Source organism: Moschus berezovskii, chromosome 12, assembly GCF_049115385.1.
Source record: "Moschus berezovskii isolate FMDL1 chromosome 12, NW_MosBer_1.0, whole genome shotgun sequence".
Lineage (NCBI taxonomy): Eukaryota > Metazoa > Chordata > Mammalia > Artiodactyla > Moschidae > Moschus > Moschus berezovskii.
In genome coordinates this window covers 30,269,452-30,281,802 of record NC_142471.1, presented here as the reverse complement: position 1 = coordinate 30,281,802, position 12,351 = coordinate 30,269,452, and the positions used below count along the sequence as shown (strand labels likewise).

The 12,351-nt window shown below is 42.3% G+C and overlaps 1 protein-coding gene across 14 annotated transcripts in view; it reads left to right on the top strand.

Moving 5' to 3' along the window:
* USP54 (ubiquitin specific peptidase 54) overlaps positions 1-11,675 on the top strand; it is a 141,843-nt gene extending 130,168 nt beyond the window's left edge. For 8 of the 14 annotated variants that reach the window (XM_088841986.1, XM_055425447.2, XM_088841980.1 and 5 more), the window contains 4 exons: positions 3,070-3,188; positions 3,493-3,633; positions 7,263-7,449; positions 9,157-11,674. In XM_088841986.1, the coding sequence (XP_088698112.1) occupies positions 3,070-3,188; positions 3,493-3,633; positions 7,263-7,449; positions 9,157-9,716 (1,007 nt within the window). In that variant the 3' untranslated portion in view covers positions 9,717-11,674. Of the gene's footprint in view, positions 1-3,069; positions 3,189-3,492; positions 3,634-7,262; positions 7,450-9,156 lie in introns of all 14 variants that reach the window. The other 6 variants (XM_088841990.1, XM_088841989.1, XM_088841988.1 and 3 more) reach the window with 5 other exon arrangements.
* Positions 11,676-12,351: the final 676 nt, after the last annotated feature.

Sequence of the window (12,351 nt, the reverse complement as noted above, 5' to 3'; positions counted from 1 at the left end):
TCTTTTGCAATATTGTCCTTTACAGCATTAGACTTTACAAGTTTTCACTACCAGACACATCCACAACTGGGTGTCATTCCCGCTTTTGCCCAGCCTCTTCATTCTTTCTAGAGCTTTCTCTCTGCTCCTTCCTGGTACCTTATTGTACACCTTCTGACCTGGAAGGCTCATCTTCCGGTTTCATAATCTTTTTGCCTTCTTATCCTGTTTATGGGGTTCTAGAGGCAAGAATCGGAGAAGGCAATGGCATCCCACTCTAGTACTCTTGCCTGGAAAATCTCATGGACAGAGGAGCTTGGTAGGCTGCAGTCCATGGGGTCGTGAAGAGTCAGACACGACTGAGCGACTTCACTTTCACTTTTCACTTTCATGCATTGGAGAAGGAAATGGCAACCCACTCCAGTGTTCTTGCCTGGAGAATCCCAGGGATGGGAGAGCCTGGTGGGCTGCTGTCTGTGGGGTCGCACAGAGTCTGACACGACTGAAGCAACTTAGCAGCAGCAGCAGCAACAGAGGCAAGAATACTGGAGTGGTTTGCCATTGCCTTCTCCTGCGGACCACGTTTTATCAGAACTCTCCACTATGACCTGTTAGTCTTGGGTGGCCCTGCACAGCATGGCTCATAGCTTCATTGTGTTATTATGCAGGCCCCTTCACTATGACAAGGCTGTGATCCATGAAGGGCACCTTAATTCTGCTTTCTATCAAAGCCAGAAGTGCCCTCAACAGTACCCCTTATGGAGGCCACCTTCACCTCTGTTTAAATGTCTTTAAAGGAATCAGTGTCTGCTCTCTTCAGGAGATTCCAGTGGCTACCTCGTTTGCTAGATGGGAATCACATTTGATTAGAGGAATTCCAAATTCTAGATTCTTAGATTGCCAGGCTCATGGAGAAGTTCTTATTAAGGTCACTTGGTTGAAAAATGAAGCAAAAATGTCTGCAAATAAGCAGATCCAGGTTCTGTCCAACAGCTCTTTATATATCAGTGAAGCAGAAGGCAAGTAAGGAGTTCAGTCTGATGAAGGATTTTATCAGTGCTTGGCCATGAATGACATGGAGCCATTCTTAGTCAAAAAGCTCATCTTACCTTATCAATGTGCTCCTGGGCTTCCCAGGTGGCTCAGTGGTAAAGAATCAGCCTGCCAATGCAAGAGACACAGGAGACAGGGGTTTGATCCCTGGGTTGGGAAGATCTCCCAGAGGAGGAAATGACAATCCCTTCCAGTATTCTTCCTGGAGAATCCCATGGATAGAGGAGCCTGATGGGCTACAGTCCATGGGGTCACAAAGAGTCGTACACGACTGAGCAACTGAGCAAACTCTAACCATTACAGCTATGATTCTTAAATCTGGTTGCCCATCACAGTTACTGAAGAAATGGCTTTAAAAAAAAAAAGAGGAATAATTTCATATAAATGGGAAAATGGCAACCCACTCCAGTGTTCTTGCCTGGAGAATCCCAGGGACGGGGGAGCCTGGTGGGCTGCCGTCTATGGGGTCGCACAGAGTCGGACACGACTGAAGTGACTTAGCAGCAATATACATGATGTTTTTATTAGAGAAAATTTATTTCTCTCTCCTTTCCTTAAATCAGTCCCTACTGTTTACCCCTGCTCCCAACCTTCTCAGACAGTAATCTATTGTGCATATATCTGTATTTTTCTGTTCATGTAATTGTATGCAGACATATATATATCATGTCTTTTTGTTGGGGATTATTTTACAGATTTCTTTTAACTCAATAATGCTTGAAAATTCTTCTAAGTCATCTAGTTTAATTCAATTCTTTTTTTTTTTTTTAGTGGCTGAACAGTATTTGATATTAAGGATACTATAAAGTATTTAGCCATCCTGCTGCAGATAGGCATTACTTTATTTCTAGTTATTAGCCAAACAATGCCACAATAAACTGATATTTTTGCTTCTCATTCTCAAGAGGGTAAGAGGGTAAATATATTTTCAATCTTAATGGTTATCTCTAGATTGCTTTTTAGGAAAACTATAACATTTCACATTTCCTCTAACAATATTTAAGGCTATTCTCCCACATTCTTTCTGGAAATCTCTTAAAAATAAATATTTCTCTAACCAGAAAGATTCTGATTTAGTATGTCTGTGGAGAGATACACAAAACTGTATTTATAAAAAGTTCTAGATGAATCAGAGGTAGTATTGGAACCACTGCATTTAGGCACAAGAAAATATTAAAAATAACTGGCCTTCTAGCTTAGTATCAGCAATATCTTGCTTTAGCTAGGTACACATATTAGAATCAAAATATCAAATCAAGATGTGAATTGGCAATAGACATATATATCAAATGTAGGTCAAGGGTGTGTGCACTTTCAGAAGGCTTAATTAGTTGTATTGGGGCAAGCCCCTTGGGAGTCACATATCCAGTTTGGAGCAGCTCATCTCTTTACAGTCTCACAAGATTTTTAGGAAGAGATAAACATTTATAATTTGTTTAGAATGTAAATGATTAGAGAGATGCTAATGAGGAAATAAAAGACCACACTACACATATAAAATGTTGAAGAGCTCCTGCTCATAGTATATAATTGGAAGTGAAAATCCAAAGACTTGAGTTTTAATCCTGGTTAAACTACTTATTACTTGTCAGACTCTGGAACTTATTTTCCTGTTTTGTAAAATGAGATGGTTTAATATATGATTACTATGATAATTTCCTAACTAGACTGGAGACAACATTTCCCTTGTCATTGCAGAAGCTCTAGACAATTACTGTGTCAGGTAATTTCCTCTGTATCTATTATAAGTCTTGGACCCAAATCTGACAGCAGCAAAGCTGATTATATTTACTATTTAGCTATGTGTCCACAGAGGCGCTTCTCTAAGGCCTGTGTTTGAGATCCCTATGGCCTATGGGAAGCTATCCATATTCTGAAACTCCTGTTTCTACATTCTAGGAATCCACCCTCCATTGAATTCAGAGATGAATATTTGTTATTTAATGAAGCAGAAACTCTAGAGTTTTGTGTTGCAGACAGAGTGCAGACTCTGGGAGAAGAGATGGGTTCAACTTTTATTTATGTTTTCCTCCTCAGGCTCTGCAGATGGTGTAGGGAGGAGGTTGCACTCAGCCCCTGGCCTTGGTCTCTCAAAGACCCCAACAGCAGAAATGGAGCACAGTCTCCATGAAGCCAACACAGTGTCTGCTTCTCAGGTAGCCACCTCAGGTTCTTTAGTTCTGGGCATGGGGTGGTGTGTTAGGAAAGAATTATGGAGAGAGACGAGTGGTGGGGTTGGTGATAAGGCAGGGCATAGGAATGTGGGGCTATTAGAAGAGAACACGATCTATGATTGGGCTTCTTTTTAGTGAGAGGAGGTTGCCACATGGCTACTGCCTTTTAAATCTCTACTAGTGAGTGTTACTTACCCTGTTCTCTCCCATATCCCTCGGGACAGAGACTGTGGGAAAACCACAGGTCTGATGTTACGTGTCTGCCTGTGTGTTTGTGTGTTTGAAGGCCGCACCTTGTCAAGGCCCCAGCAGGGAGTTTGGGGAGGATGATCAGTATGGTGCAGAGAACTTTCGGCGCATCTCACGCAGTCTCAGTGGCACCGTTGTCTCAGAGAGGGAGGAGGTCCCCGTCTCTTCCCACAGTTTTGTAAGTAGAATCAGGGTCTGTCTATTTAGAGCATCTTCTTTCTCTTGCTAGGTAAAAATATACTGCGGGTGAAGGGGCAGGAGAAATGGAAGGTTGTAATTTGGGGAAAGCCATGTGCACTCAGCAAAAATGAGGACACCTAATCATTACTTTTTTTGGTCACACATTCACTTGGAGCCTAGAAGAATGTTCTTTCCCTGTAGCAGTTCTGGAAGGTGTAATGTAGGCTTCTTCAGGATGAGAAGAGTCCCAGAAGCTTCGAGAGGAATCTCTGAGGAGCCATGACTGCTGACTGGGTCAGAATCCATTGCACTAATCAAAGGAAAAAGAAGAGATGGGATGAAGTATTGTTTTGCCTGTTCTTCCCCATCCTAGAAAATGACCAAATGGGGTCCAGTGGGCTTGCAAGTTGAAATGAAGCATGTGCATTGGCAGCAGAAGGGAAATGATTTAAAGTCCTCATCTTTGGAGCATTTCATATAGAATTAATGCAGTAATCTATAGATGAAAGGGACAGGGATATCCAAGTCAGCAGAGATCAGCAAACTCAAATAGTTTCAGTGGTTGGATTTCTAAAATGTGCCTTTTGAGAATTTCATACACTTGCCTGAGGCAACTTGAGATTTTATTACAGTATAGGTCAGGATACAAAGCACCAGTAGTGCATTGAAGCTTGCTCACCATGTCAGTTTGATAAAAATTTTACAAAACAGGTCTTAAATATGTGGTATAAAAATAGAAAAGTACAAAAAGGAAAACTAAGTCTCTTCCGCGAGTTCTTCAGATCCAGTTTCTTTCCCAGTGACTACCCAAGAGGTAGTCATTTTTTCCTGTTTATTGTCATAAGTTTATAAATAGCTCTGAACAGTTGGCCACTCTTTTTGGAAAAAGTGGTCTTTTCTGCCCAGCATTTGTTCTCCTATACCTTTAATGGCAGGTTGTTATTTTCCTAGGAAAGTTGGCTTCCTTTTGGCTTGACTTCTGTATCATTCATTTATTCATTGATTCATTCTTTTAAACAAATGCTTTCTGAGCTTATCTTCTAGGTATTGTGCCGAAAAATGGTGTTGAGTGAGCTAGATACAGTCCCTGCTCTCTTGACTTTACAGTCTACTGGAGGAGACAGATAAACAATAATAATATAAATATGATAGGATTTAATGCTATGGAAGCAAAATAGAGGGGACATCTAAATCAGGCTTGAGGAATCAGGGAAGTCTTCCTTGAGAATTAAAATAAATGTAGCAGATAAAGGGGACTGAAGCAGACATTAACTGAGTTTAAAAAAAGCTCTTTGGTGTGGTATGATTAGAGTTCTGGCAAGGGACAAATGGAGAATGTTGACAAGTGAGACTGTTAAGACTGTAAACAAGGGTCATATCATGAACCATAGTAAGGAGTTTGGGAGGATAGAGAAATGTGGACATATTGGAGAGTCAACTAGGAAATTAAAATGTTTGGTGCCTACGTGCCTGGACATGGGGAAAAAAGAATCAAGGATGATATCTAGGAATTGTGGGTTGACGACAGAGAATGAGATGACTGGATGGCATCACTGACTCGATGGACATGAGTTTGAGTGAACTCCGGGAGCTGATGATGGACAGGGAGGCCTGGCGTGCTGTGATTCATGGGGTTGCAAAGAGTTGGACACGACTGAGCGACTGAACTGAACTGAATGATAATGTTTGAGGGAAGAGAAGCAGGAATATATTTGGGGGGAGAGATATGTTCAATTTTGGATGTATTAAGCTTGAGTGGAGATAGATATCTGGTAGGCTTTTGATTTTGAGACATATAAACTTGAAATTGAGATTTGAGAATCATAGCCAGTGAAAAGAGGAAGAGAACTGCAAAAAGAGGGGAAAAAAAGGACATATCTCTGAAGAGAATCAGATTTAAGGTTCTTCTTTTGAAGAACCCCAAAAGGAGACTTGGTAAGAGACTATAGAGATAGAAAGGGAACCAGTGAAGAGGAGTGTCTTTCTTTTGGTGACTGTGTCACATGCAGAGAGGACTGGCACCTGGTCCTTAGGCTATTTAGTAAATGCCTGCCATGTGCCATGCTGTGTTAGGTGCTATGAGCACACACTGGTGAAACAACACAAAATATCTTACAGTCTCAAAAAAGAAATAAGATACACTGGCATATAGGTTATTTTATTTAATATATTTATTAAGTGCCTATAATAATCCTCCAGGAGCTGGTCAAGGTTATGGGGATACTGGAGTGAAAAGAAATGTATTCTAGTAGGAGAGAAAGATATTAAACAGGTAAACCCCAGACAATGTGTGATAAAGAATAAAACAAAGCAAGAGGCTAAGGAGTAAAGAGGTAATGGTGGTTATTCTCAGGGCTGTTTTTGATAGAGTAGCGAGGAAAATCAGCTCTAAGAAAGTAATATTTGATGAGAGACCTAAGTGATATGAAGGTGTAAGCCATGGGAAGAGCATTCCCAGTACCAGAAACACAAAGTGTAAAGGCCCTAAGGTGGAATAAGCTTCGTATGTTTGAAGAATGTTAAGAAGTTTGGAGTGTAAAAGGCACAGGAATGGTAGGAGATAAAGTGAGAAAGAGCTTTGCCATATCACATAGAACTTGCAGGCCACGGTAAAGGAGGCAGTGGGCTGAAGATAGGAAGACTAAATTGGAGGCTGCTGGAGTGGTCTACTTGAATTTAACTATAAAACCTCTAGGTAGAAATGACAGTATATGGCATAGGCAACTAATGGAATTGTAGATTAAAAGTGCAAAATCAAGGGCAGTGTCAATATTTTGAATCTAGGTGACTTAAGAAAATAACGGTACCAGAGGGAGGAGTTGGGAAGAATATTGGTTCAGTTTTGGACATATTAGTGTCTCATATATTAAAAGACATATTTCTGAGACTTTGCCACGTAAGTGAATGACAGATGAAGGACAAAGTAGGTCATGAGCACCAGTGGGTGCAGCCTTGACCGGCAGCATCAAAATGGAGGCTGGAGTGTAGAGTAACGGGAGAGATGGGGTAGAATTTCTGACTGGACATCTAGGGAGATATCAGTTCCCAGCATTTAGAGTGAGTGTAGAATTTTTCAGTCTTTTTGGCTTTCTGAATTTCTCTCTCATTTCTTCTCTATTTTAAATTTTTATTAATTTTTTTAGAGGCTTCTGTTGTTTTTTTTTTAACCACATCACACGACTTATGGGATCTTAGTCCCCTGACCAGGGATTGAACCTTGGCAGTGAAAGCTTGCAGTCCTTACCACTGGATAGCCAGGGAATTTCCCTCTTCTCTATTTTTAAATTTCTATCTCATTCTCTAATTTTAATAGTAGCATTAAGGACTTTCCTGAAGACCTTGATGTTAGGATTGAGAAAGTGAGGGTTATGGGGAAGACATATTAAGAGAAGAGAACTGTACTTTGGTGTCTTAAGTTCACAGTGGAGGATGTTTCACAGTCAGGATGTTTCCTGGAGGGGCTGATGGGAAGAGTGTAGAGTAAATTGGGTCCATCTCTAGATTAAGGAATGTTTGTACTCTAGTTCCCTCCATATCCCCCTGCTTCCCTCACTGTGTTTACCCAACCATATCCTGCTGTGTGTTAATCCTCATCTCTATGTTTTTTTTGTCTTGTCTCATTGTAAGGATTCATCAAGCGTGAGGAAAAAGCCTTTGGAAACCCGGCATCGTTGTTCCAGCTCCTCTTCCCTCCCTGTCATCCATGACCCTCCTGTATTTCTCCTTGGTCCCCAGCTCTACCCACCCCAACCACAGTTCCTGTCCCCAGATGTCTTGATGCCCAGCATGGCAGGGGAGCCCCATAGATCCCCAGGTAACTCTCCCCAAATCTAATATTATGTGCTGGAATGTAGTACTTTTCCAGGGACCTGGAAGAATCAAATCAGTGCATCTGTTGTGGGGTGGGGAAGGGGAAGGAGGGTCCCATGGTGGAGTTGTAAAGGGAAATGAACTATTGCTTTAAAGATCAAGCATTTATCTTGATGAATCATGACTGAATCATTTCTTGGGCAACATGGGGTCTAGATCAGAGCTCCCAGAATCTAACTACTCATGAAAATGAACTGCTTCAGCTGTGATAGGATATGATTTCAAGTGACCCAGGGAATTAGTACCCAGTCTTTAGGATCCCCCAAAACAGGAAATATCCTATCAGCTGTTTTTCTCTCCTTTTATCCCAAGTCTCAGTTGAGGGATGGTCTCGGAGGATGAGTAGTGAATGGCAGACTTAGAAAGATCCTATGCACAAAATACCCATGCCATGTATAGAGACCCAGACAGTCCTGGGGAAGGTGGGCAGCATCCTTCTGGCTTTTGACCCTCCACAGCAAGATTTGTTCCATTTTTCCCCTCATGGACCAAATCTACAGTTTAAGGCAGTGATTCTTTTTTTTTTTTTTAAGGCAGTGATTCTTAATGAGAAAGGGGAGGTACTAGTGGCATCTAGGGGGTAGAAAGGGCAGGGATGCTGCTAAACATCCAGCAATGCACAGAGAAGTTTCCTTGCACACCCCTACCCTACTCCTAAGACAAAGAATTATCAGCCCCAAATATCAGTAGTGCCAAAGTTGAGAAACCTATCTATGGGTATAAATCCCCAGGGAAAAGGATCTTCTTAGAACTGAGTAGTACTGTTGATATTTGTGTCCAAATTTTAGGGAGCTTTGGATAAGCAGGCCTTCTGGATAAATGGACTTATTACTCAGTGGAACTGCCATGTCACCAGCATCCTTTGAGAGTTACTAGAAGTATCTAATCAGTAAGGCCGCATTTATTGCAACTTGTTCTGCACCAAATACTACAGTAAATACATGGGAGAAAGAAGGCAGTTCTCTGCTCTTAAAGAGCTCAAAGTTTCAGTAATCAGGTGTATATATATATATATATATATATATATAAAATCAGGTATAGTACAGCTGTTGATGGAATTTAAAAAATAAAAATGAGAAGTACTGTTTAGAAGTGATGTTTGGAAAATAAGTTATTTTACTTCTTTTAAGTAAAGGGGAATCAATGTATAGAAAAAGCATTCTACATTATGTATGTGGGAGTTGTACAAACAAAAGCAGAAATCTTGGAGAATGAACACAAATATAAGCAGACACAGTTCAACTGGAGTGAAAGTACCTTGTTAAGAAAAACTGAGTAATGTTTTGGAGTGGTGGCTGTAAGGAGTAAAATGATCACAATGAGTACATATATTTGGAATATCAGAGAGCCATTCATATATGTGTGTTTGTGTCTGTCTGTCTTTTGGAGGACAGATTATAATGCAGTGAGATAGGAGTATGGCAACATCCAGGAGACTGTTTCATTTGCACAGATTGGCAGTGACTTGATTTTAATGTATATTAAGAATTTTTTTAAATGAAATTAAAAGCAAAGCTAGGTTCCTTCTTTCCCTTATTTGTTTGTTTTTAAAGAGGTAGCGAGTTGGAAGGAACAGCCAGGAATGGTCCTCTGGGAAGGATACTGGTTTTACTGAAGATGCTCAATCTTTGGGTTTCTTTTCTCTCCCCAGGAACTTCGAGGCGTGTCCAGCAGTTTCTGGCTATGTGTGACAGGGGTGAAACTTCCGAAGGGGTCAAGTACACAGGAAGGACTTTGAACTACCAGAGTCTCCCCCATCGTTCCAGAACAGATGCATCCCGGGGACCATGGTCAGAGGCCAACCAGCATACTGGGGCCAGATTCCTGACTACTCCAGGGTGCAAGCCTCAGCTAACCCACACTGCCACACTACCAGAAAGACACCAGGGTCTTCAGGTTCCTCATGCTCAGTCCTGGGGGGATCTTTTCCATTCACCCTCCCACCCTCCTGTTGTTCACCCTGTGTCACCACCATCAAGCAGTCTTTGTGTACCCTTGAGGTCAGCTTGGAATTCAGGTCCTGTTCCAGGGTTTCGAGCCCCTGGTCCTCGAAGAGTAGATATGCCCCCAGATGATGACTGGAGGCAAAGCAGTTATGCCCTGCCGTCTAGGCACAGGAGGACAGGGAGAGAGGAGTTTCTGTTTGTCCTATCAGATGCCCCTGGCAGAGAACAGGTCAGGGCTAGAGCCCTGCAGCACAGCAGGTGGTAAGGGTCACCCCTTTCCTCTCCTGGAGCCACAGCTTTCTCTGTTAAACTGTACTGCAGCAGAGTTGGTACCCTGCATCCCTGCCAAGGTTGTGCAAGTCTTATGTCAACACAGAGCTGGCAATTTCTCCCAGGGGTTCCAGGAAGCCCTAAGGAGACCTGGCTCTTTGAGGGAATATTTGGAAACTCCAATTTCCATTCACCTAGCAAAAGGAAGCAGCTGCTGTTTAGGGTTTTATTCGATCCACTTTAAAGATGAATCCATGTTACTCTGGACACTAGCCATTCCTTAGGATCTTAGGGTCACCATTTTATTCTTGAATACTCTAAGCCCTCATATTCTGTTCCCTGTTATATTACCAACTTCTGTGCTTTGTTTTATCCACCTATCCCTATTATCCGACCTTCTGTCTTCTCCATCCCTCATCCTTGGAGGTCTGGACATGTAGCCCTGTAGTCTTGGTCCTGACCACATCATTCAGGTTAGCCCACCTGCCCAGACTGTCGGCCTTCCCTCAGCCCCCAGATCATAGGCCTAGAACGTGAGGCTGCCAACATAACATTTACTCTTCAGAACAGATGGGAGTCAGGCAAACTAACATACCTTCCTGTCCTCAGCAGCACAGCCATTACTGCCACTTGCTCAGTCGCCGCTGTAAACCCTCAGAGTCAGCTGAACTATTTTAGGGCCAAACATACTGTTTTTGTAAAGTATTTTTCATTAATAAATCTATAAGATAGTTCTATTTAATTTCTTGTCATTTAATTGTCTATTTGATTCCTTTTGTATTTTCTTGCTCTTTTGTATTGGGCTGGGGAAGCAAGAAATACCTATTCCCAGTGGCCTGGGGCTCAGTCTATGGCTTTTGACTGAATGAAAGTGAGGAGCCAAAGAGGAGTTGAAGACTGGTTGAAGGGTGAGTATTCAATGTAGGAGTCAATGAGTCCTAATATGGAGTGACTTTCCTTGTTGTTATTGCTGCTAGTATATTTTCTATCCCCTTCCTGCCGAGAGGCACTCAACACATTACATACTTTCTCCTTCCCTCCTCAGGGAGATTTTCTGGGATTCAGACTCCTCTTACAAACTCACTCCTGATCTAGGTACGCTTGGTGCCCTCCCTCTACAAGTTTATCATGTGCCTCTTATCCCTTCCTTGCTCTCATCATATGGCTGCCCCTTCCCTTCCCTCCAGAATTATATGGCACTTCCATGTCAGAAAGATCAATTTTCACCCTTTCCTCACTCGAAAATTCATCTCCCTCTAAAAATAATATGTGAGCTCCCTTAGCTAACTATCCACTGGGCATTTCTCTTCTCTTAGATTATTCCAGCTCTCAGGATCATTAAGATTGACAAGTCAAGAGGTAGAGAGGTGGTCTTTGAGTTGTTTGGACAATTGCTTGCCTAATTATCACCATCTATTATGAACACTACCCTTATGGCAGAAAGTGAAGAGGAACTCAAAAGCCTCTTGATGAAAGTGAAAGAGGAGAGTGAAAAGGTTGGCTTGAAGCTCAACATTCAGAAAACAAAGATCATGGCATCTGGTCCCATCACTTCATGGGAAATAGATGGAAAAACAGTGGAAACAGTGTCAGACTTTGTTTTTTTGGGCTCCAAAATCACTGCAGATGCTGATTGCAGCCATGAAATTAAAAGACGCTTGCTCCTTGGAAGGAAAGTTATGACCAACCTGGATAGTATATTAAAAAGCAGAGACATTACTTTGCCAACCAAGGTCCGTCTAGTCAAGGCTATGGTTTTTCCCGTGGTCATGTATGGATGTGAGAGTTGGACTGTGAAGAAAGCTGATCACCGAGAATTGATGCTTTTGAACTGTGGTGTTGGAGAAGACTCTTGAGAGTCCCTTATACTGCAAGGAGATCCAACCAGTCCATTCTAAAGGAGATCAATCCTGGGTGTTCATTGGAGGGACTGATGCTAAAGCTGAAACTGCAATACTTTGGCCACCTCATGCGACGAGTTGACTCACTGGAAAAGACTCTGATGCTGGGAAAGGTTGGGGGCGGGAGGAGAAGGGGACGACGGAGAATGAGATGGCTGGATGGCATCACCGACTCTGTGGACATGAGTTTGAGTGTACTCCGGGAGTTGGTGATGGACAGGGAGGCCTGGCGTGCTGTGATTCATGGGGTCGCGGAGAGTCGGACACTACTGAGCGAGTGAACTGAACTGAACTGAACTGATTATGAACAGATTCTGAGCACATGTAGTATTGAGCAGGAGGATGGGCAGGCATTTCTCACCCTATCCTACTTGAATCCTATGCCATCAAGGTATATAGATCTGGGACTTCCCTGGCAGTCCCATGGTTAAGACTCCGCGCTTCCGCTGCATAGGGCACCGGTTTGATCTCTGGTTGGGGAACAGACCCGACATACCTCTCGGTGCAACAACAACAACAAAAGATATATAGATCTTAGGATATTCTGATCCCTGCTACTAATCCAGTACCTCTCCTGGTGTCATAACACATACTCTTCTTCTAATAATTATTGATTGAACAATCATTTCTTGTCCCACTACTCCCTTTCCCATGAATGTACATCTCTTTAAAGTTTCCGTAGAAAACCTGGGCCCACATTATACCCCAGAGGTATTTCTTATGAGGAAC